Source organism: Merops nubicus, unplaced genomic scaffold (assembly GCF_000691845.1).
Source record: "Merops nubicus isolate BGI_N331 unplaced genomic scaffold, ASM69184v1 scaffold18772, whole genome shotgun sequence".
Taxonomy (NCBI): domain Eukaryota; kingdom Metazoa; phylum Chordata; class Aves; order Coraciiformes; family Meropidae; genus Merops; species Merops nubicus.
The window spans coordinates 4,634-29,780 of NW_008593040.1; the positions used below are offsets into that span (position 1 = coordinate 4,634).

Here is a 25,147-nt window from a genome sequence, read left to right on the forward strand (position 1 = left end):
ACTGGAGAGGCAATGAGAGGCAGCTTGCTGCAGTCCAGGGTTACCTTGCACTTCCTGCATATTTGGGGGTTTCTTCACCTGAGAATTCATCACAGAGAACTAGTGCTCCATATGTTAATAACCTAGCTTACTTTGTAGTTTGTTTTTTTTTTTTTTTTTTTCCTGGTAAGCCGGCCCTTAGGTTATTGTCTGAATTGGCATATCTTTACTATATAAAAGGAGGGGTGGCTTAAATGAGAAGCTTTGTTGTGACAGAGAAATATTTACAGCACCAAGAATATAATTTTGTCCAGTAGATAAATGTAATGCTTTATGAGCTGGGCTCTATGTGTGGCACCACTGTAAAAGGCTGAGAAATCCTAGATATTTCTGTTTCTTCAATGGTTTGTTAATTTCCCCATGATATTTATGGTGGGAAGTGTAAGTCTTATCTTTTTCTTTTAGGTTGACAATTGCATTTTTCGCACTCTCTGGTCTGGATATGTTGGATTCCTTAGATGTGGTGAACAAAGATGATATAATAGAATGGATTTATTCCCTGCAGGTCCTTCCCACAGAAGACAGTGAGTGAGTTTTTAGCTTTTTTTTTCAATGATATTAACATCTTTACCTTTACTTTTCACCTTGGGAATAGTGGATGGCTCTTGATCTTTATGAAATACAAGGGTGACCTTCTTGATGTGCTGTCCTAATAATTTTAGATAGTGATGTTAGAGCAATAGAAATAGATCCTCAAAAGTAGAAAAGTTAGAAGAAGCAATTAGTTTAGCTTTTTTATGTATACAGGGTGAAGCTATGAAATTAATTTGCTGACAAGACAGTATAAAATAGTGTAATGAAGTTGGATCTCTAAGCATCTTGGAAGAATGTTTCACCTGGTCCTAAAAGAAATGTGTATGTTATGTAAGTATTACAAATCTAATAGTAGTTATGTTGACTTCCAGTAATTGTAGGCATGTCAAGAGCTCTGAGCACAGGTGTGGTTATTTGGACTACCATTTGGAAACAGAAGCTGTAAGGTTAAGAAGCAAAAAGCACAAACACAGTTCCTGCTTTAAAATGAAAAATCAGTTCCTTGTATCTGTGAAGGTTACATTTACCTAAGGTTTTTGTAAAGGGCGATGCTCTTGCTGCCTCCTCAGCTGTCCTCAGCTTGGAAGGTGCATAGCAGATCCAAGCTGGTGAGGGAGCACACAGGTAGTGTCCCTGTCCCAGTGACTTGACAGAAGCCAGGAGGGTGCTGTTTCCGTGGGCCAGTCGATATTGGCAGTTTTTTTCCTATGGCGGTGCAGGTGAATGTCTAATGGCAGTAGAGGGGGTGGGTGGAAGATGTGGGCAAGGCACTACTGCTGTGTGGCCCCAGGCTGGTCTCCAGAGAAAAGGTGATTCCAGGTGCCCGTCTGTAAAATCACAACCGTGTACTTTGTGTGTTTGCTGGTTGTAGAGAGAAAATTGTGTATATAGTATCTTGGCTAATTGCATGCTACAAATCGGGTCCCTTTCCGAAGAGCAGTTTTATGAAATAAGAGCGTGTTTATGAGATACACATACGGAAGTCAAGATTGCTGATGCTTGATTTTTGTGGGAATAAAAAGATGCCTTTTTTTCTTCTGTAGACTTTCAAATTATCAGATCTACCCCAGGGCGTTAATTCAAGTAGATTTATTTTTTCTTGTGTTTTATAATCAGTCAGGACTGATTATAGAAAATTAAGTGCAGTACAGTTATTTAAGACAAGACTACTGGAAGTCATCATTCCAGAAACTACATCATAAAAGTGTTATAATTTAAATGTTTTAATGCCTTAAAGGTAAAGGTAAAGGGGTTTGGGTGGCATAATTTTGCCTGCAAGTTTTTTAGTCATGAGAAGGTTTGTGTCCCTTAGCATTAAAAAAAATTCACAGGGTGTACATGCTTTGTTTTTAGGAGTTACTTTTAGATCTTTATCCCAGTCTTCAGGAATGTATTCTGAAAGAACAGTGAAGTTTGCAAGAAGAGCAATTAGAATAGGCATTTTGTTGTTTGTCTTTGACAGTATGCAGTAATTAATTCTCAGGGTTGGGGGACGATGAGGTTCTACCTAGGCAATAGTCCCTAGGCAGAGCAGTATAAATTTCAGCACGCGGATATGGTGGCTACTAATCCACAGCACAGTTGAGATGTGCTCTGTCTTTTTCTAGCTATCCATCCCATCATAAAACTACAGGAGATTAGTTTTGGGGAGGGTGCTTTTGGCAGTGTGTTCTGTGCTTCTAAGTGATGAATCTCTCCTTTTCATCAAAAGGACAAACTTCCCTCCAATCCTGTATTGTTGTATTACTTTGTAATAATTCTATTTTCCTTACACTCTTCTGCTTTTGTTACTAACACTGCTCTGTGTGGTCACTTGACCTCTTAAACTTCAGCATTATTTTTATTCCGTTTTTACTTCCTCTGTTGGACAATAGATGATGCAAAATGTAAATGATACTAACAGCAGCAAGTTGGATATTGGATGACTAAATGTGCAGAAGGGAATGTGTACCCTCCTGTAATACTTACTTTCAATAAAACATATTGACTTTCTGTTTTTCAGTCCTGTGTGGCTGCGATGTTTGTTAATTGGCAGCCTCTCAGCTCTAGTGCTCTGACTCCCTCTTTTGGCCTCTTGGAAGAAGTAGCGTAACTCTGGTAGGCTGCATCAGAGTTTTTGGTTTCAAAATGCTTGTTCATCTCTAGTTAAAGAGGACAGTTGCTAGTCTGATGCATCAAAATCCTTCCACATAAAGAAAACCCCTACCTTTACCTTTAAAGCATTAAAACATTTAAATTATAACACTTTTATGATGTAGTTTCTGGAATGATGACTTCCAGTAGTCTTGTCTTAAATAACTGTACTGCACTTAAGTCTTTGCTAGTTTTGGACGTGGAAGCCTGTTTAAAGCTTATGTTTTAAATTGAAATATATTTTCACAGAATCTTGGCATTTGGTTTTGACTGCATCACTGAATTCCTAAAATGAGCCAAAAGATAATTCCTGTAATTATTACCTGAAAAATAAATTTCCCCGCTGCTCCTATTTGTCCCTACAGAGGTTCCAGATCCATAGCACTTCAGTTGATCTTTATTAAAAACAGTTTTTTAAGATAGCAAGTTCAAATTATTTTGAGAGCTACTGCTACCTTACAGTTATTTTTCCAAGGTATGCGAAACAGAACAGTCAATTCTTTGCAAACTTAGTATCTGTTTACTTTTATCAGTAACTACACTATAATAGTTACTTGTTGGGATTGAATTAGTTTTTAGTAGTAGCCCTGCTACTGCTGTGTTTTGGGTTTATGACTAAAACAGTGTTGGTAAGACATCAGGGTTTTATCTGTTGATGAGTACTGCCTGCACAGCATCAAGGCTGCCTCTTTTTTATCCTCTCCACTCCTTCTCACCCACCAGATACAGCCAGGACAGCAGCCCACAGCTTTTGTTTCACATATCAAACTGTCTCTGTCTCAACTTGTGAATCTTCTCCCCTTCTCTGTGTTTTCGCACCCTCTCATGGCAGGGGGAGGTGAGTGGGTGGCAGTGTGGGTGCTTAGCTGCTGACCGGGGTCAGCCCACCACAGCAAGGCTTTGTGCAACTTGCTAGAAAGTTCAGAATTCAATGTTTTGGACTATTTCTTAGGTAGGGTCTCACAATATACTGTGATAGTTTTAGGCAACATATTTGTATTTGCTGGTATGTCTGATGGCTAATGAAAGCTTCAGTTCAGAGGTTTGTAGCCTTTGACGTTTTCATGTGAAAGTAAAGCCCATAAATGCAAAGTGAGATCTTCATCTCACCGAGTAAGAAAGCAAATGCATACTCTTTGAGACTATTTGAAATGCACTAAAGGAAGTTAAAGATTAAGGTCTGTCAGGATAGACTGTATTCTTCTGTGGGTTTTTTGTTTCAAACAGATAATGTTGTTTAGGTACCATAACTTCAGCTCAAGTGTTGTAGTAGAGAGACTGACTCGATACCAAAAGGGAATAGTACGTCAGACACATGAGCTGACCCTCAGATAGAAACTTACCATCATTAGCTGCTTTCTCATTCCTGTCTCCTGCTTATTTGCAGGGCCCTTGTCTTCTGTAACTCTTGCAGAATAGTCTGGCTTCATATACCATAGATTTTGGCTGTTGTTACTTTTATTTCACTTTTTGTTTTGTTTGTGTGTTCACTGCAGAAAGATCTTCCTGTGTTTCCTTTTAGAAAGAAGTTGAAATCTTCCAAAAAACCCCCACCTTTTTCATTTTGAGGAGGGTGGTGCTTGTTTACAAGCCTTACCAGAAATTATATGTACTTGTTTAAAGTGTTCGTGAAATTGGGAAAAGGTTTGCAAAAGGCCTGCTTCAACTGTTTGTTCTTAAGATTCTTGTCATGACAGAGATGTACTGTTTTTCGTCTCATAAAGCACATCCTAGGTAGAATTTCAGATTTATTTTAACTATTTTAAAAGTGCAACTCTTAGCAGTGTGAGAAAGAGGTATCCAGATTTCCTGCAGGTCATGTTTAAAACCAGTTGGCATTTCTGAAATGGGGAATCCAGAGCTCTGTACTCAAGAGCTAATTACAGGTAGGCAGTGGAGGAATACTCCTAGGCCATATCTCCACCATCCTCCCCCCACAGCAACACTGGCACTTGTTTGACTTTGCTTGAGAGCTGGTTTACCTTGCTGAAGTGGCAAAAAAATAAGCGTTTATTTATCTAGCAGAAGGTTAGATTTGTGTTGCATTGGTGAACTGTGTTGGCTGGGAGTGCTAGTGCCAGCCCAGTAAAGGAGAGGGAAGAATATTGTACTTTTTGGCATCTGGATGGTTCACTAGCTTTGCTGTATGAAGAAATGGCACCAGAAGGAGAGCTGAAATGTACTTCATTTGTGAGTCTGAACCCCCAGGACCCACACATAGCAGGCTGAAAACATAATGGTACATCAGAGACCTAAAACTTTCTTCTGTCAAAGTCGAAATTTAGATTTGTATTAGTCAGTCTTTCGGTTTTACTTGTGTGTCAGTATTAAAAAAATAAAATGTCATTGGTTTTGAGATTATTATGTGTGAGCTTTCTGGTGAGGTTTATTGAGTAGAAATGACTTTTTCTCCAACAACCTTCTTTAATGGCTGCGTTTGAAGTATTTATCTGGATGTATAATGAACTTCCATTTTAGAGAATTCAACTTTACATTTTATGACATGTTCTAGTGCTTTGATTTCTAAGAATAATTAATTTTTAGGCCTAGTTCAGTAAGAATTGCTTACGCTTCTTTTTATCCGGATGCGCTGACTTGTCAGCCTGTGTTAAAGCAGTGGTTTTTATTTTTTGCTTTTTAATATTAAGATTTTCATGACGTGTGTAAGCTTGCTTCCTTACTTGGCAAAATGAGAAAAGCCTTGGAACCAGAAGAATGCATAGGTAACTTGAATGGGAAGAAGTAGTGGTAAAAATTATCGACCCTCCCATGCAAGACAAATCACAGAAGATCATAGAATCATAGAATCATAGGGGTTGGAAGGGACCTCGAAAGATCATCCAGTCCAACCCCCCTGCCAGAGCAGGGTCACCTAGAGTACATCACACAGGAAGGTGTCCAGGCGGGTTTTGAATGACTCCAGTGAAGGAGACTCCACAACCTCTCTGGGCAGCCTGTTCCAGTGCTCCGGCACCCTCACAGTGAAAAAATTTTTCCTGATATTCACCTTGAACCTCCTATGCTCCAATTTGCACCCATTACCCCTTGTCCTATCATAGGTCATCACTGAAAAAAGCTTATTTATGTTATTGTGGCAAACATGCCCTCCTGTGACAAAAGAGCTCCTGTGATAAGCTGCCTGTGGTCATCACTTGGAGCTCTGTTACAGGTTTTAAGGATGTTCTGGCTGAAGCTGGCATAACGTGATTTTCTTCAGAGGAAGGTCTTGGCTCTTTATTTAAGCGCGGAGTCTTTTGGTTTGAGAATAGAGTCCGTTTCCTTTAGTTCTGTTGTCAGATGTGAAAAGTTTTTCCAGATCTGTTTTGTTCAGCTTGCAGTAGTATGAAGCGACTGATGAAACGTTTGTTACTTTTTGCTGTGTCTTTAACTCAAGTGGTTAAATATGCTTAACTCTGGAAGTGAACACTAGGTGGTACCTTTTCATAACTGCAGCTTTTCTTCACACCTCGGTGGACTGTGCTGCAGCTCAACTGGTCACTCCAGCAGTTTTTTAAACTGTGATCGTGTCCTTTTAATTGTTTTTAATGTCTATTTCCAGTAGGGTGTTTGTGGTTCAGGAAAGTAGGCAAGAGTTTGACTAGCACTTTTAAGCACATTTATGTAAGAAGTGCAAGTATTTTGCAATCAAATAGCAGAAACAACTTCACAGAAGGTGAGGTGGTGTGCATGAACTGGAAGATGGTGTTTTTTCCCCCATTCCCCTTTGGTTTCCATTTGGTTTTAAACTTGTATGGTCACAGGAAGTTTAAAAAAAATATTGAGACATGAAGTCAATGTGGCAGAGTCATTGAGTTAGAAATGTCCTGTTTTCACTTCCTGTTTAACACTTCCTTTATCAGCTCAGCATCCCATTTTCTAACTCAAGAATTGTAACGAGAAATTTAGCAATTCATTTGTAATGCTGCTGGTCTAGGAAGCAACTGTTGCATGCACGGTAATGACAAATTTTTTTTGTTTGAAAGAGGGGATAAAATTCTCCTTAAAGACTGTGCAGTAGTAAGGACATGGAAGAGTCATGCTGTTCTGTTTCTTTCTGGTGCAGTGTATAAACTCTGGGATGGGAAGTCACTGACATAAGGAGTCAAAATCGATTTCAAATCAACTATAACTACAGTAAAAAATCCAGCATTTTAAAATTACTGATGCTGTTTTTTAATTGCTAGTAGTCTTGTAATACAAAAAAAGCTTTAAAATGTTACACAAAAATTGAACAGCTGAGGGAAATCATAGATCCTGATTTCCATCATGTGCTTTGTTTTTAATCTTTCTTTTTCATAGTAGCTGTCAAGTCAAGCCCATCAAAGCAACCTACAAACAGCACAATACACTTGGGTTCCATACTCCCATTTATAGGTTGATAATTAGTTACAAGCTACAATCTAAAAGGCCAGTGATGGGGATTAGTCTTTCTGGCATGAATTCTTCCCTCTAGCAACTAGCAGCTGACTTCTGTTTGACTGCGGAGCTGTCCTAATTGTAGCTTGCTTTGTTTGCAGCAGTCTGGAACAACTGTGTGCTAGTAGGCTGGCAATGTTTTTTTGGGGTTAAGGGTTTCCACATTAGTGCTGTTGAAAAGTGAATTTTGTAGTTTACTCAAGCACTTAAGACACAGATCCATTTTTTATGAAAATGGGCCAAGTGAATGGTGATTTTTCCACAGTGTCGCCTATGAAATCTGATAGGTAAGAGCAGGAATTCTAGTTCTTCTCTTACTGATTCATTCACACTGTATAGTTTTGCAAATTGTGAAGCTTTTTGGGCAGTGTCCTTCAGGACAGTGGATTATTCCTCAAGAGTAATATTTATTGTGCTTCCTGGAACCTGTTGCAACATGAAATGCGAGTCTGACTCTGTAAATGTTCTCTGCAGAGAAGGTTTAGATTACAACAAAATGTAACAGTTATGTATTTTTTTTGGCTACAAATACAGATACTCTTCCTGTTTTCTCTTTGTGAGTATGACTAGCATACCAGTTTTAAATGCAGGCTGAAGTGACCTTCATTACACCTGTAGAATCATTAATAAGTACTTTTGATTAGAAGTTGGAGGAAGTGGAAGATTGCAGGTGGTTCATTCCCTGTAAATTACTTGCAAAGACTTAGCTGGCGGAGAGCCTTGCATCCTGTAACCACTTTTAACTACTTAGACTAATAAAAGCCTCTAGTTTAAATGTTGCACACATAGAGAATGTATTTAAAATTACACAGCTAATGCTCTGATAAATAACACCAGAACTTTTAGACCAGATTGCAGTGATGTTTTTTAGGACTTTCGTCTTAATAACTATTCTTTGTTTGATTAGTCTGGGGTAATTTTCCCAAATCTCCATGAGGATTTTTAGATTAAAGGCTGAAGAGCTGAATAGAGAAGAAGGGGAGAGAATTTAAGAACACCCATGTGCTGTTAACTACAGCACTTACTAGCTTTTACTTCCAGAGGCTGGGGAGTGCAGTAGTTGAGTTTTTGCCATGCAGAAGCAGATCCGAGTGCTGCAAAGCTGACAGGGTGTGCTGCACACATCTGTATGCTGCGTGATCAAGCAGTGTGACACATCACTGACAGAAATACAGGAATGTTCAATAGCTACAGTGTTCTTGTACCTGTGTGTTGAGTGACAGAAAAATGGCTCCAATTAAAAATTTTCCTTTCATATTGTTTTAACTATTTCACTCTGACAGTAGTGAGTTAGATCCATGGTAGCTTAAAACTGCAGTTTGTTTGTCCTTGTCTGTGTTGCAAAGTATCTTAAAACAATTCTGCTTGGGAAACAGATGGTGTTACTAGGCAGGAGTCCAGAGAAGTAAAAAAAAAAAAATCTGTCAGCTCTGGGCAGTTTTCCAGGGGAGCAATCTTTTTTTTTTTTTTTTTGTGAGCGTGGAAGACATTTCTGTGCTGATACAAAAGCTATATTTCCACCAAATGAAAAAAATGTGTTGCTTTGTCATTGCAGTAGGATCAAGTTTGCATGTGGTTTTCTTTGAATTTTTTTTTTTTTATTAATCAGAGTGGTAACAAACTGAAGTTGGGAACATACTGACAGATGCATGCAAACTCTAGTAATACTGTGAATAGTGTTGAATTAACAAGTCTTGATCTTGACTGGAGAATATGGTATTATAATGAGTGTTTCAGCAAAGCAAGTTAGTTGAGTCTTTATTTTTTTATCTTTTCCAGGATCAAACTTGGATCGCTGTGGATTCAGAGGCTCTTCATATTTAGGGATGCCATTCAATCCTTCCAAGGTCAGTTACATATGCATGTGAAATATTTTCAAGTAGGCAATAAATGATCTTGTTTAATTTTTTTTATAATATTAACTGCATAATTAGAGAATATCTGGAATGCAGGGATTTTTGCACTCTTAATACACTGGAATGTTTGCACAGCTTTTAAGAAGCACGCATAAGAGACATACTAAAATGGTATGACTGAGTTTCCAGGGCAGTGGAGACACTGATGTGCTAATTGTGGCTTGTCTCAGTGCACTCTCCACCTTCTCTGATTTTTACTGAAGTAGGGAAACTTCTGTAACTCAAGAACGTGGTGGAGAAAGCCAGAATAGCTCCGTTTGGAGCTATTTGGCATTCCTCTTTCTGTAATGAAACGTGCATATTTGATTGCACCTGTATCTGCTCAAACATAGGCAAGGCTCTGCTCATCCCTGTTGTGACTGTGAGAGGATGCTTTGAAGCCCATGGAACCGTGTTTCAAGAGAGTTAAATTTGTATATGAAAAGGAAGTGCCCTTAATACAAGACATAAAGCAGGTTAGCAGAGGCTGTGAGAGATGGTACAGAAGGTTTGGGATTGTTCAAAGAGGAAGGTAGAGGCTAGTGTGCCAGAAGGACTGTGAAAGAGGTATGGTAGTTCTGTGTTTAAGAGTGAAGAGTCAAATTACACTAAAGAGTGGATGGGAAGTCTGGAAGAGCACTAAATTATCACCAAGTAATTGATTTTTGTAGTGGACAGATAGCAAGAGTTTAAGCCTAACTGAATGACTGAATTTTGGGATCTGAAATTGAAAGCAAGGATGGGTATCTGATCCACTAATTACTGTAGTGCAGTGTAAAAATGCTTAACCTAATTTATGTATGAAGGTAGTATAGCAGCCTGTTTTGGCCTTATTTTTATTTACTATTAACAGCGTAACTTTATGCTTCTGATTAACTTGTGAGGATGCAGATGTAAACTGGAGTGATAACTGCATGTGCCTCTTTGCATAGCAAGTTGGCCTAGTACTTGTAGCAGTGATATTCAGAGGTTATACTTACTAACAAGGAAAAAATATTGTGAAGGGGGTTTTCTATGTCTTTGTCCTGGGTATGACACCAGCGTGTGACAGGCAAGGTAATTTGTCTCTTGGTTTGCTTTGCTATTTATGCTATTTTACGGTACAGGTGGTGTAGTAACAAGAATTATTCATCTGTTTTAATTGGAATTAACCTCAGTGGCAATCCAGTCACCCATTTAGCTTGAAGGAGAAAAAGAAAACTTTTTAAAACCTGAACCAGTTTGGGATCTGTAGTGGTGACTTACTGGGATCATTTGTTAAAAGTAAAGTGTAAAGACAAAATAGTAGACGATTTCAGTATAGTTATGTAAGAAAAAGACCGGTTTTACTCAGAAGGAAGATGGTTGTCAATGATAAGTGACCTAAAGAAGCTGAGATTTTTGTACTGTTATTGTGGCATACCATCATTATAAAATGAATAAGGACATTGTTTTACTGCACTGAAATAATAAAAGTATATTGATCATATTTCTTCAAAGGTTTGGGTGAGTGCCATGTGTGTAGTAAATTAAATCACTGCGTACTTTTGGGAACTTGTTTCAAATTCCCCCTGGTATATAAAGCTTGAAGAGTGAGTTCTGGATGCAGTTCTGAAATCTTGTAAATGGCCCGAAGGCAGAAAGTCCGTAAGCTTGTCAAAGTGTCACTATCCCTTCTCAGCACTTTCAAAGTCTTTTAATTTAACTCTCAACTTCCAATAGTTTATGCTTCATACTTAAATACTTTTCTTCTCAGGAAATGTGTTGCGACCCATTGGTGTCTCATAACATGTTAGCCAGTCTGTAGTAGGGACAAAGGGGTGGAATCATGGCCTGTGGAAATTAGCTACAAGGTTGTTATCTCTAGAAAACTGTTTTCAGATGGATGTGCTTTTTATTCAAGCGTTGCGATACTTTTTTCGTAGCATCTGCACTAGAGGGATCAGATCTGCTTGATTTATTGCCTAATAAGATTTAAAGTATTTCCAGCACTGTTGCCCTAAAGTGTTCTGAAATAACTTAGAGAGACTTGAAAATTCAATGCAATGACTTTGAATTATGTTTGGTATCTTGTGATTTTTCTTTATTCATCATTTAAAACTGTTCTATTAAATCGGTGTCTTGAAAAATAATTTTTGAAAAAGCCTGTAAGCTTTTGGATTTACATTGACAGCTACTATTTATTATGTGCCACTACAGTGATGTCATTCTTGAGCACTGAGAAAGTGCCATACCAGACGTAGCCAAAACTCCTCTGTCACTCGAAACCTTTGAGAATGACAGAAAAAAGCAAGGGATATGTTAGAATGTCTAACTTTACCAAGTGTTACCAGGATAGCTCATTTGGGTTTGGTTTGGGGTTTAGGGGTTTCTTTAGCCATTATCCTTTCAGTGTTTGGTGGTAGTGTCTATGCAGTTCTTTGGGACTGTAGCAAAAGTGAAGCAAACCCATATCCACTTGACCAGCTCACCACATGCAGCCTCAGCGGTCTTAACTGTAAACGAAGGCCAAGAGTGCTGCTTCTGTCACTGCAGTTACACATGAGTAACTTAAAATTAGATAACTAATTTTTTCTGGAATGGCTGCAGGTTCTGCAGTCTTTCTGATTTGGTGTTACTGTAGTTTAAGCTACTATTTTCATTTGGAAGTGAACGGTTTCCTTAAAGTTTTGGATGGGCCTAGGTCTTTTCATTCTCTTTAAAGTACTATGAATCAGTTCTAGCGACTAAATTGAAAGCCAGTACCTGGAACTTTTATGTAAAATTGCAGTGAATAACATATACTTCCACTTGGGGAAAAAACATCTGTTTTCCTCGACACTGTATTTTCTGAAGGCTGTAACCCTCCGTGTTCGTAACACTGATGCCATGTGTGAGAGGGAAATGTTTTGAAAGTGGGACTCTGCCTGTGTAGGATGATGATTAGTAGTATTCTTCATTATTGTTTGGATAGGTCTTTGCAGCAGCTTCTTAGCACTGTCTGTAGTGTTCAGCATGAATTGTTGGTGATTGTGACTTATGATTAAATAGCTGTTCTGGATAATTTGGTAGGGAACTTTATCATGTGACTGAACCAGATTTAAATGTTTTTCTCTTTTTCCCTCACCTGGCATCTTAAGTGTTAATTGAAGTGTTAAGCAGAACTGTTTTACTTCATTGATGAGATCCAAGTTAATCCGTTTCCCGTGTGACCTACAAGCTGTAATTGTTACAGAAGGGGAGGTGTGTAGAAGAGAGCATTACCTGGCCATATCCTCCTCACTGTTGTCTTCTCAGAGTATTGTCCACACCAGTGTATTAGTTCAGCTCAATAGAGAGCACTTCATAAGAGCAGTTTAATGTGCTTGCTCCAAAAGATCAAGACACACTGGGCTCTTATTTACATGAGACTGAACCAGAAGGTGCAGTCTGAATGAACTTCTCCATAAGTGGGCCATTAGTCCGTGGAGCTGTGTATTTCTTCTCATTGTTTAGTCTGTTTAACAATCCATCCACAGGTAGCAGCCTTCTTGTTGCTAGTTTTTCAGAGGTAACTTCTGCGGTTCTCAAAACAACTTCATTCTGTTTATCTCTGTGTCCTTGGCCCATGAAGCTTACAGTTTGAGGTGGTGGCAGCAGTGGGCTTTTTTGTGCTTTGACAGTTTGCTTAGTTGCTGCTGTTGCTTTAGGCTGCAGTGACTTTGAGGCAGACATAGCTGTATTTCCATAAAAGCAGGCTTAGTTCGTAATACATATCGTAAAAAGGAACTTCTTTTTACCAAGTCCAGAGATGTTGGTTAAAAATCAGGTGCTTTGGCTACAGTGTCTTGGATAAATTTGGAACAAATCTCTACACAATGTCTGTCCATAGCAGAGACAGTCTAGCAACACTTCCTCCCAGCCATGCAGATTTTGGAGGTTATTAGCAGCTGTAGAAACCTTTGAGACTTGCTGTAATTTATTGTATTCAGAGAAGCCATTCCAGTCGTACTTTGTGATATCAAGTTGTCACAATGACCGTTTCTACAAATCTATGAATTCTCAATTTTACACAAAAAAAAAGTATTGTTTTCCTGGGTATGGGTTTTGGGCTTTCTGAAATGTCCAATTACTCTGGCTGTCCCCTCAAAGATACCCTGTTTCTAGAGCTCAAGTGTTTTGTTGCATTAGTTTGTGTAGTATATACTGGTGGTACAACGTAAAATTTGGTTAAGTAGTATCACAGTGAATTTGAAATAATTACATGGAACCAAAAAGAAAAAGTGAATTCCAGTACACTTAAAATTCAAACAATTACGGCTAGCAAGCATACAGAATATACTGCTCTTCTATTATACTTTTCATGAACATCTATTTGTGTGTTTGTTTTTTTTTTTTTAAAACGACATGGTGAACAAAGATCTGTTGGGCTCTCAAAAACTTCCAAAATCCTACAGTAGTTACACATATGAAACATCACATTGGCCTCTGAGTATGCCTTGTAGTAATTCCTGTATGATCTCCTATTGGATTCTGATCCTTATGTGTTTAATTTTATTGAATTATTGACCATATTTGTTGTTAATTTTGGGCCTAAGCCAAATCTTCTCAAGGCATTGGCTGTATACCAGTATGTTGGATCCTCTGTCACTTCAGTTGTGTGACCTACAAGCAGCTGTTCTTCAATGCTGAGACCATCTCTTCAATTCCCTTCATAATGATGTTTCAAAATCATCTATCCTAACATTATTTTCTACATTACTTGTGCCTAAATATTTGCTTGCTGCTCAAGGACAGAAACAGATGTCTGTAGTAATTTAGCTCTGAACTTCATGATTGTATATACAAGCAGCAGACACTATGGCTTCCTTTATATGAATCATAGAAGTATAGTTTATGCTCTTCATTAAAACTACCAAACTAGGGAAATTTTATACAGCTCTGGTGTTGCTGAAACCCTGTGTTGGGAAAAGCAGTGTGCTGCTGCTACATGTTGAAACGTTTGTACAGAAAAGGAAGTATGGAGAATTTTTTGTCCGTTGCCAAGGTATTGTAGGGATTGATACAATTTGTTTGGGGAGAATGGTATTGCTTAGTTTCATGAGCATACAGCACATGTGCTTGCAGCACTTCGTCTGAGCCTGTTGTTACTGCCATGAGTAACTGTACAACAGAAATACTAAAATAGAGAATTAATTGGAAAACAAGGGCCTGGTTATTTAATCTTATTTGTAGGCTACCAAAGCTTTACAGGCAATATGGAATTAGCATGTTTAAAGAAAAATACAATTAAGAGTTTTAAAATTTCTCTGAAGCTGGAATTTCCAGTCACTTTGTGTAGAAAGTGTGTAAAAAATGTGTTACTTGAAAGAGAAAGTTGTTTGAGAACTAAAGACGCCTTTGAAAATTTCCTGAAGGTACAAGCACATTTGTTGTAGTTGGAGTATTTGTGTGGAGTTTTTGTAAATAGTTTTTAAAAAGCAAGTCTGAATATCTTTAGAATAAAACTTCCGTGCTTAATCAGTGTAGCCTTCCTCTGGAAATAATATTTTCAAATGTAAGGTTGAACTCTTTCAATATATCTATTACTGTTCAGTTATTCCTGTTGTCAGTATTGACTTGCAGGTGAACCACTTATGAAGTGTGTAAACAGCAATGGTGAACAGTTAACGTTAATTCGCAGGCTCTAGCAGTTTCAGTGTGTTTGTGTGAAATGACCATCTTCTGCACTTTCCCTGTTCTAGGATCTACTAAGTAGGAAGAAATTAAGCATTCCTCTCATTACAGTTTAACTTTGATTATATAGATGTTTGGAAACTTACTTTTCTTTGTAGCTGCTGATGGAAACTGCTGGGGCATTTTGTAAGCAGTTAGTCCTGATATTGGAGAACCTTTCCACATATTTGCATCAACTAGCGTGTGTCTTTTTGTTGGCAAAATATGTGAGAAGCATTAGAATCATAGAATAAAATCCTACAGTGATTTAGGTTAGAAAACACCTTTAAGACTATTGAGTCCAGTCATTAATCCAACACTGCCTAGTCTACCACTAAACTATGTCCCTAAGTACCACATCTACATGTCTTTTAAGTACCTCCAGGAATGGTGACTTCACCACTTCCCTGGGCAGCCTGTTCCAGCTCTTGATAACCCTTTCTGTGAAGAAATTCTTCCTACTATCCGATCTCAACCTCCCCTGCTGCAATTTGAAGCCATTTCCTTACCACTTCTTACAGGGTAGAAGAGACTGACCCCCACCTTGCTACAACCTCCTTTCACTAGTTAAAGAGAGCAGTAAGGTGTCCCCTGAGCCTCCTTTTCTACAGGTGAAACAACCCCACTTCCCTCAGCCACGTCTCATAACACTTGTGCTCTAGAACCTTCACAAGCTTCGTTGCTCTTTGGGCACGTTCCAGCACCTCAGTGCCCTTGTAGTGGGAGGCCCAGAGTTGAACACAGTATGGTGGGTGCAGCCTCACCTAGTGCCAAGTACAGGGGGATGATAACTTGTCCTACTGGCCACACTATTTCTGACAGAAGCCAGGATGCTGTTGACCTTCTTGGGCCACCGGGGCACACTGCTGGGTCATGTTCAGGCGGCTGTTGCAACACTCCCAGGCCCCTTTCCACTGAGCAGCTTCCCAGCCACTTTTCCCCATTCTGCTCCCTGTCCATGTCTTCCAGCTCAGGGCTGAGTACCCAGAGAGTAACTGATGTTACTACTGAAGGCTGAGGCAAAGAGTATATTCTCTACCTCAGCCTTTTCCTCATCCTTGGTCACTGTGTTTCCCCACACATCCAATAGAGGATGTCACAGCCACAGAGCTGGGACATTGAGAATCCTTTAGAATAAAACTGGTTCAAATTTGGCTTTGCTTAAAAGTTAGTCAATTACATTAAACCTAATACTTCTCTGTGTCAAGGCAAATTTGTATCACATAGATGTCAGAATTTTTGGAGCAGAATTTTCCATTTGAAATAAGTTGATGCATCACAAGGGCTGATCTCATTATAATAACTTTTTTTAAGGGGAAGGTGTTCTGAAATAAAGATTTTTGGTTCTCTTAGATCTCAAATCCCTAGAATTGGCATGATAGGCCAAGTTGTTCCTTCAGGGATTAGAATCTGTCATGCACTCAAGTTAGAAAAACACATTCCATGACCCCAGTAGCTTTTTCTAAGCTATTGGAGAACACAGCTGTCCTGCTTCTGTTGGGGTGCACCATGGGGAAGCCTGTCTGGGACTGGTGCAGCTCTCCTACAAGGAAAGTCTGAGAGAGCTGTGGATATTTGGGCTAAAGAAGAGAAGCCTCAGGAGGATTTCATACCTGAAGGGAGGCTGCAAAGAGGACAGATCCAGTGATGCTCAGGGACAGAACCAAAGACAATGGGCACAGACTGAAACACAAGAGACTCCTCCCAAACATCAGGAAACCCTTTTTCACTGTGAGGGTGGCCAAGTAGTGGCACAGGTTTCCCGGAGAGGTGATGGAGTCCCCATACTTGGAGATACTTAAAAGCCATCTGGCCATAGGCATCTGGCTCTGGGTGACCCTGTTGGACCAGGTGACATCCAGAGTTCCCTGCCAGCCTCCACCACTCTGTGACTGTGTGTGTGACTGAGGGATGTGCAGGACAGGGAACAGTGATGAGGGCATCACTGAGCAGGCAGTTCAGAGGTAGGTGTGTGTCCTGGTTTGAGCTAGAAGAGAACCAATTCTGTTCAGTGATTTTACTTTTCAGCTCTGTCTCTTCCAAATGACTGCACTTTCTGAAGCTAGAGGCAGATTTTCACAGACAGTGTCTACTTCTACTTCTAGCAGTGATAACTAGTTAATATTTACAGTTAGTGCCAAGGACTGATGTGCAGAGAGGCTCTTCCTTATACTTACTCCTTGAAGACCGAGGTCACTGCTAAATCTTGTGTGCCATACTGGGGGTGCAGCATCAAAAGGCTGCACCTGTGGGGAGGAGCAGACAGGACAGGTGACCCTAAACTGACCCAATGAGGTATTCCATCCTATACATGTCATATTCAGTGTAAAGCTGAGGGATCACGAAGGTCAGGTTCTGTTTCTTGAATGGCCAGTGTCTGTGGAGAATTCTGTCTCTTCTGCTTTCACTCCTGATCTGTGTGTTCCTGAATCCAGATGCAGAATTCGGCTCATGAATCAGTTCCTGTCTGCTGCTGGGTCCAGTCTGGGACTTCCCCAATGCCTGGCCCACAGCATCAGTGGCGACGGTGACATAATTGCTGTCATGGGGATTGGGTTAGATACTGGTTTAGTATATATTTCATTTTACTGTTATTATTTTCACTAAAGCAATTTTATTTTTCCAATCCATTTCTCTCTCCCTTATTCCCCTTCTCTTCCCTTTTGGTGAATGGAGAGGGGTTAATAAAGAGTGTCTGTCATTTGTTTAGCAGCTGGCCCAGCCCTAGCCCTTGACAGCATGGAAGCTGTTGAGATCAGTGTCCCCTTCCAACAGGCAGTCCAGGACTGGAAGTGTGGGAGAGGAGGTGCAGCTCTCAGTGCTCACTCCTTTGTTCCCCTTTTCTGTTGCACAGCTGGAGCTTTTTCAGTGCTGCTGCAGCCACTTTCACCATGTTTTCTGCCTCCTTTTCCCAGCTGTGATTCCCTGGAGTGAGAGCAGTCCCTTGCTTTCTAGTGGGTAATAAGTATTTTTCTCCCAATTTCATACTAGAAGGAAAGGTTTCTGGTTTTGAAAATAAGTGTGACTTGCCTGAAAAATACATTACATATAATGTTACTTTAAATTTTGTTTTATATCACTTTTTGCATGTGTATTTAAGGTTAATTGTAAAATGAAGATGACAACGGACTAGGCAATCATGCTAGTAAAATGCGTTTTAAAAACTTGCTTTTCTCTACTACTCAGTATCAAAACAGGTTTTAGCCTGTTTGAAGTAGTTAAACTGTTGCTCCAGATTGAACAATACCGAGTATTAAAAATCGCCTTGTTACACATGATTTCTGTTTCCATGAAATGGTACAGTCCAGGATGTGGATATAAAAAATCAGAAGGAAAAATTTAGCACAGCTCTATCAATCCCCCTCCCATTATTGCGATTTGTGTTGTGCTACTGGTCACCATTTAACTCTAATTTTAGCTTCTCAGTTGACGTTACTTACTACATAAATACTTTGAGTACTGATTATTGTTTCACACTAGAGGTGAAAATGGAGGAGAGGCTATTTTTTCATTGCTCCGATTGACAGATTACTAATAATTGCTTACACTGCTTTCTACTTCTAAACCATTAGATTGTGAGGTCTTTGTCAAAGAGACTTCCAGAGGTTTGACTGTTTAACAGTGCTTTCCCAGCTGCCAGGAAGCTAATGCCAGTTGGTGTGTCAGGATAAACTTAGGTACAGTGGAGCACATCCCATATTTTTGCTTTAACCTTACATAAACATCACTCTTGGCAAAACTTTTTTCCAAAGCTTCCTTCCTACTGACCAGCTGTTTACAAGGGTAGCAGAGCTGTTCAGTAGTTCAGTTTGATTAGAGAAGCTGAGTGGGATGCCTTCAGTTTCAACTGTAATGAGTGAAGGAAAAAGAACTTTGTTTACCACCTTTTTTTTTTTTTTCTAAATGACTGTAAGAGAAGGTCTTGTGATGTCTCAATATTTTTCATTTTCTCCCTTCTTTTCTAGGGTCCAGGTATATCTCATCCCTATGATAGTGGACACATCGCAATGACTTACACAGGTCTGTCAAGTCTGGTTATTCTTGGAGATGATTTAAGTCGAGTAAATAAAGATGCTGTACTGGCAGGACTGAGAGCTCTTCAGCTGGAGGATGGCAGGTAAAAGATATTTTATATTCTACAGCTCTTTGGAAGGTTAATAGAAAACCTAGATGTGGAATGAAATATAAGAAACATGTTTTTTATGAAAGTAGCTATATATTCTCTCTTCTTATTAGAAAATACTCTGGTGGGTGGATAATCAGTGTCAGTCGTAGAACACATGCCCATTTACAGGACCAACCACACTTTGTGTATAGATTTGCTTTTGTATTAGGGAGGGATGGTACTTGCTTACAACTTTGACACTTATTATTGCAAAGTTAATGGATTAGTTTGTCGCAAGGATAGTTGTTTTTCTGCTCTGCCGTCCAGATAAGTGAGGTATGCTAATCTTATTTAATAAAAGAATGTTGTGAAGAAAACGAACAAACAAAGAACTTGAAATTACATTGTATCTTTTTACATTATGAATAAATGTGTGTATTATAATTTCTACCTTACATTACCTGAGTGTGATTTGAAGTATCTGCATAACATACAGTGCTGTTGTCACTTGAGGATGGTGCAAGACTGTAAACCATAGTACTAGCACATGTTAAAAAACATCCTGGTTTTCCAGAATGTCCTGTGTCATATCTGGAAAGCAGTGGCATACATCCCTACCTGAGCTTCAGAGTGCAGGGCCTGTCACCATTTGGATTAGGAAATGTGAGAGTATGTCCCTATAAATGTTGGAGGCTTTGTGTTGAAGAGATGGGGTACATAATTGAATTGCAGGGTCAAAGAGGGAGTGTCATAGTGGTGATAGTTATGCTTGAAAGACTGTCATTAAAGTCAGAAGTACCTTTTTTTCTTTTTTTTAGAAGAGATGTGTTAGGATGACTCGTCCAAATACTTTGTTTGCTAGCTTCTTGCAAGTGGTTAAGTTATCAAAATATCCTAACGAGCTCTTTGCACCAAGTGGAGACTTGTCAAGCAGCAAATCATACAACAGATAATTAAAGATTTATTTACTGTCACAGGTAATTAAACTTACTGCATATTTCTGCTTATCGCAGAACAATTTAGGCTGGAAAGGACCTTTAAGATTAAGTCCAGCCATTAACTTAACACTGCCAAGCCCACTACTAAACCACATCACTGAGTGCAACATCTACACATCTTTTAAATACCTTCAGAGATGGTGACTCCACTGCTTCCCTGGGCAGCCTGTTCCAGCACTTGATCACCCTTTCTGTGAAGATTTTTTTCCTAATATCCAACCTAATATTCCTGATAAACCTCCCCTGGTGCAACTTGAGGCGATTTCCTCTTGTCTTACCACTTGTTACTTGTGAGAAAAGACCAACCCCCACCTCACGACAGCATTCTTCCAGGTAGTTGTAGGGAGCAATGTCATCTCCTCTGAGCTCCTTTTCTTCAGGCTAAAAAAACCCCACTTCCCTCAGTTGCACCTTGTAAGACGTGTGCTTTAGACCCTTCACCAGCCTCGTGCCTTCTTTGCACCTGCTGCAGCACATCAGTGCTCTTCTTGGAGTGAGAGGCACAGAACCCCGCGCAGTACTGCGGGTGCAGTATGTGCTGGGATAGGTGAAGGACTGCTGATGTGACAGGCTATAGTGGTGTGTAATGACAGCAGCATTTCTTTCAGTTTCTGTGCAGTGCTGGAAGGAAGTGAGAATGATATGAGGTTTGTGTACTGTGCTTCCTGCATCTGCTACATGCTTGATAATTGGTCAGGCATGGACATGAAGAAAGCGATAGACTACATTAGAAGAAGTATGGTGAGTATTTGCAAGGTGTTTTTTACCACTTTTTAAAGGTACTTGCTTTATTTCTGACTAAAAATCTCTTCATCCAAATTGAAATATTAAGGTAATTTCTTTCTTTTCTGTTCCTTCTTTAGTGAGCCGAAAATTAAAAAGTAGTCTTTGCACATATGTCTTCATTGTAAACTAGCAAGATAATTTTATTTAGTGTTTTCTTTAAAATGCAAAATTCAACTTGAAAATTCAAAGCAAGTTTTTGAAACACTTGGCCTGATGTTCCTATAACTTGGAAAAAGTGCCTAAGTAAAGCACGGCATCAGTAAAATTTTCACATTTCAAGGAGCTGTAGTCCTGTTTTTTAAAGTATATGCAGAATCAAAGGAAAAGACTAAGTATTGACATCAATGCAAGCTTAATAAGTGTTTCCAGTCGTCAACATCGATATTTATTTATTAGGTATTTAGAATACGTACTTTTTTTTCTGTGCCTGTGCAAACTTGTCTTCATTATTGGTTGGAGCAAAAGAGTTTTCAGGGTTTTTTAATCATGCTTCATTTGTGTGAGTCTTACTTCTGAGATTAAAATAAATGTTTTTCAAAGAAGCTGAGTAAGCCTGAAAACTAATTCCCTGAATGTGAGTATATATATCTAGTAAACTCTTCTGGTCTGCAAAAAAAGAGACAAATATATGGTGACATATAACTTGTAAACCAGCATGTTTTAGTAGTGAGATTGTAAATTTCAGCGGTGGGATTTTAAAAAAAAAAATATTAACTGAGAAGCAAGTCTAAAGAAGACTTACTCTCCTGCTTCAGACCAAATTGTTTTTATTTTTTTTAAGGAGGTAGTCAGATGCATAAGCATTTCTTCCTATACATCACAAGAAGCTCTCTGGCACACTCCTATGGTCTTGGACTGACTGAGATGATAAAGGGCAGGTTTCAGCCATACAAGCATATGGACCAGCAGTCCCTTTACACTCCCCTTTTTCCCTTTGTTTTCCATTGCTTGTTCCTTCCTAGTCTGGTTTGAGCCTTCCCTTTATCACCATTGATCCTTTCCCTAGCCATCCCATAGGATATTGTGCACACCCCTGCATTCCCCAGAAAACACCCTATGATAAGTTTTATACAATCCCAGAATTCTGTACCCCTCCATCCCATAAGAGTGCCCCGGTACTGTAGCCCAGTGGTTAGTAGCCCACTTTAGTTAGCGTGGGATTCCAGGGTGAGGATATCCCTGCTGGATTCACCCAGGGACAATGATCTGTCCATTCTCCTTTTGCAGTTTGAGGGAGAAGCCGAGTCAGGGTGCTCACTTTTCACTGATAATGTCAGGAGGGTTCTTCCTCCTCTTATCCTTGCTGGACCTTTGTGTTGACTGAGATCAGCCTTTAATCAGATAGCTTGACAGAGATACACTAGGAGAATCAAATACTAAGAAGGAGTAGAGAACAAAACCAACGAGCAGAATCTTCATTGTGTTGTTCTATGCATCACATCAGTTGTTAGCATTTAGTACACTTGAGTGCAGTTTTGGTCCGAGAGGATATGGTGGAACTAAAATGGGTACCAAGAAATTTGTGTTGAATTGTTAGAGGTATGAACCAGCTTCTCTAAAAGAAGCACTTAATATACTAGGAGTCTTCATTCTGCAATGAGATGATTAAGTGGAGCATGACAGCAGTATGCAAAGTGATAGGCAGATCTGAAAAGGTGAAGTGAGCAGGGGGAAGTTATTTTTTTCTATGACAGGATGTAGACAGTATCATCTGAAGCTATGAATAGAACAGGCAAGTGGAGATCTTTTTGGAGCTTTGAAAAGGCATTGGAGTTTCACTGTCTACAGGGATCTTGAAACAAATCTATAGTTCAGTTCTAGAGCCATTCATCCTTGTACTTGCAACTCCAATTGTTATGTTCCTACTGGGAAAATTGACACAACTTTAAAGAAGAAATAAATAAAAACTTGAAGCCTGAACAGAAGGAGACCTCTTGGAGCAGCTCATAGTAATATTTCAGTTGACCAGTGAAGTAAAAGTGGAGTCTGGTCGTAGTCAAAGTCCAGAAGATACTGTGGCTTATCAAAAAGTCTGTTTTTTTCCCAGCTAGCTCAGACTCAGCTTAAAGAGATTGTGTAAGCAGTGTTCTGTAGGCAGCAGTCATCTTAGCATGTGTGCTAATGTGTAACAAGAGGTGTTGTATATTTGCACAGATTTACTGTAGATGGACTGTACAGTGTGCTCAGTAGGATTTGTTTTTAAAAGCACTGATATACCACTAATTCAGGGCAGAGCTGGTATGCACGTGTGCTAGTCTTGCCTAGGTTTTCTGGATGTGCACTGCTTGGTCAGACTACGGTTTCAATGCACTAAGCTGCAAAGTGTCTGGCACGTCTAGACAAATAGACAAAATCTTTGCATCCTGCTTGGTCACATCTTAGAGTTAAAGATGTGTCTGAAGAGTTCTCAGACATTCGAGGAATGTCTTTGTGAAAATTACTTTACAGTGGTGGTTGTTCCTTCATTTTACTTGTTCTCTTTCCACAACCCACCTGGAGATGCATCCCAATTCAGCTACCTGTCACGTGAACCAAGTATTTCTTACTGTATTTCTTAAAAAAAATACAATGAATGTGAAATGTGGTATCCAAGAATGTTAACTTGATTTCTCGAGTTAAGATTTTGTAGATGATGCTAAAAACAACTGATATATATTACAATTTGAAGTAAATTCTATTTGAGATTATTTCATTTGTTACCCTTGTTTAACTAAGGGTATTAGTTATAAAACAAAAGAGATTGCATTGTTCAGTAGTAAACTGCTGTGACAGAAAAGTATGGTTTTATTTTACTATCTTACATCATCATTTGCACATAGATGAAGCAAATGATAGTTAACACTTTTTTTTTTCAGTTATTCAAATTGGCATGCAAGTGCAACTAATCTGGATGGAGAATAACATGACTGAACACAGTAATCCTTGTAGTAAGCTTCTAGACTTTTTAGTTTATTCTTTGGAATTCAATGTCTTTAGTGACACGGTGTGAGGATTGTTACAGATACTATTCAGTACAGCTGAGGGAGGGAAGGGGTTTGTGTAGTTAGGCACATCAAGAACAGGGGAAGATTGGAACATGAATGGTGTTGCTTTATTCGTAAAAGTAACTGTTAAAAAGAATTGAACCTTCATACAGGGTGTATAGCCCTCTTGTTATCACTTGACTAAAAAGTGTTTACACAATACTGATCACAAAAATAATTCTCGATTTGGTTTATTGTCAGTAGAATAGGTTCCAGTCACAGAATTTTTATCAGCATAGGTTGATTTTTAGTTTTCACATTCAAAATTTCTATTGCTAATCAAAAACCAACAGACGGTATGATGCTGAAATTTTGAACTGCTTCCATGGGCTCTGAAATACTGCTTTTTGTAACATTGCTTGGCTTATTACAAATTGCTTTTTTAAGAGATATCACAATAATATACCTCTTAAAATGCAGGTATATAACTCTGATATAATTAAGCTGGTTGTGGAACTTTCAGACCGTGAAGCAAAGATTGTACCCCGGTGGATTTGTACATTTCCTGAGAATATTTAATTACGTAGTTTTCATGTGTCAGTAACCTAGAGCCTCTTTTCCATATAATTTCCTGGATCTTTTCAGAAGGGAAAATAAGCAAAAATATTTTCCTGTTTCTTTAATGCACACAAGTCCCCAAAGAGCAGCTGCTGCCTGTAAGTAAATAGGCATCAGTCAGCCAAAGGTCAACTGTCGTCTATTAAAATTTCAACCTGATTGTTCAGCCAAAACACTATGCTCTGGGATGCACGCTTATCAGCTTTTCTCCAGAGCTGATTACTTTGTTGTACATAAAGCAAACCACCCCCTCTTACAGTTACAGTTTGTAGAGTTAATTAGCTTTGCCAGCATAGCTGTGCTAATCAGCTTGCCTTTGCTTAGCAATTAATGGGTCTGTGGAGTGTGGTAGAACATTTGCATTGCATTCTGAAAAGGCAGTGTGAAGAGTTTACACTGTGCTTTAACATTCAAATGTTCATAGGGTTTACTTAAAATTAGTGATTCAGACTTAGAAGGTCAAGCTGCACCTTAAAGTGTACGTGTCAGATCTAAGTCATTTTAGTTGCGTCAGCTTGCAGCAGTAACTCAAAACCTGAGTAATAATAGTTGTAATGTAGCTTCTCTGCTTCTTTTTCCTTTTTTTCTTGTCCATGTCAGCTTTAAAAAAACAGATCTACAAAATAATCCTTAGAAAATTCCTAAAAGCATGTGAGCTCCTGTAGCCATTCTTTGGTTAGGAATATGGTCTGCAAGGTGTCCTGTATCTACTAGCCACTGTGAAATGTTCTGAAGAAAACATGAGGAATTCATAGTCAGCACCTGGAAGAGAAAAAAAAAAGCACTAAAATTACATTCTAACTGCCTTGTCAGATATTGAATCCATCATTAATTGAGCAGGTAATATAGAAGAGGTAGGGCCTGTGTAATTAAACTTCAAAAGTTAAACTTAATTTTTGTGCATGCTGAACTGTTTTGTATTTATCCAGTGATAATTTATTAATTAGTCTATGAATTCTTGAAAAATAAACATTTTCCTTTCTAAGAGTAGCTTACTATGATCTCTTG

At 39.0% G+C, this 25,147-nt stretch overlaps 1 protein-coding gene across 1 annotated transcript; it reads left to right on the forward strand.

Annotated features, from left to right (window-relative positions):
- Positions 1 to 444: 444 nt before the first annotated feature.
- LOC103768213 (geranylgeranyl transferase type-1 subunit beta-like) lies at positions 445 to 20,549 on the forward strand (the record flags this gene model as incomplete). The annotated part of the gene is made up of 4 exons (XM_008935356.1): positions 445 to 563; positions 8,902 to 8,969; positions 18,635 to 18,786; positions 20,381 to 20,549. Coding segments are annotated over 4 exons (508 nt in total), but the record flags the coding sequence as incomplete, so codon positions are not given.
- Positions 20,550 to 25,147: the final 4,598 nt, after the last annotated feature.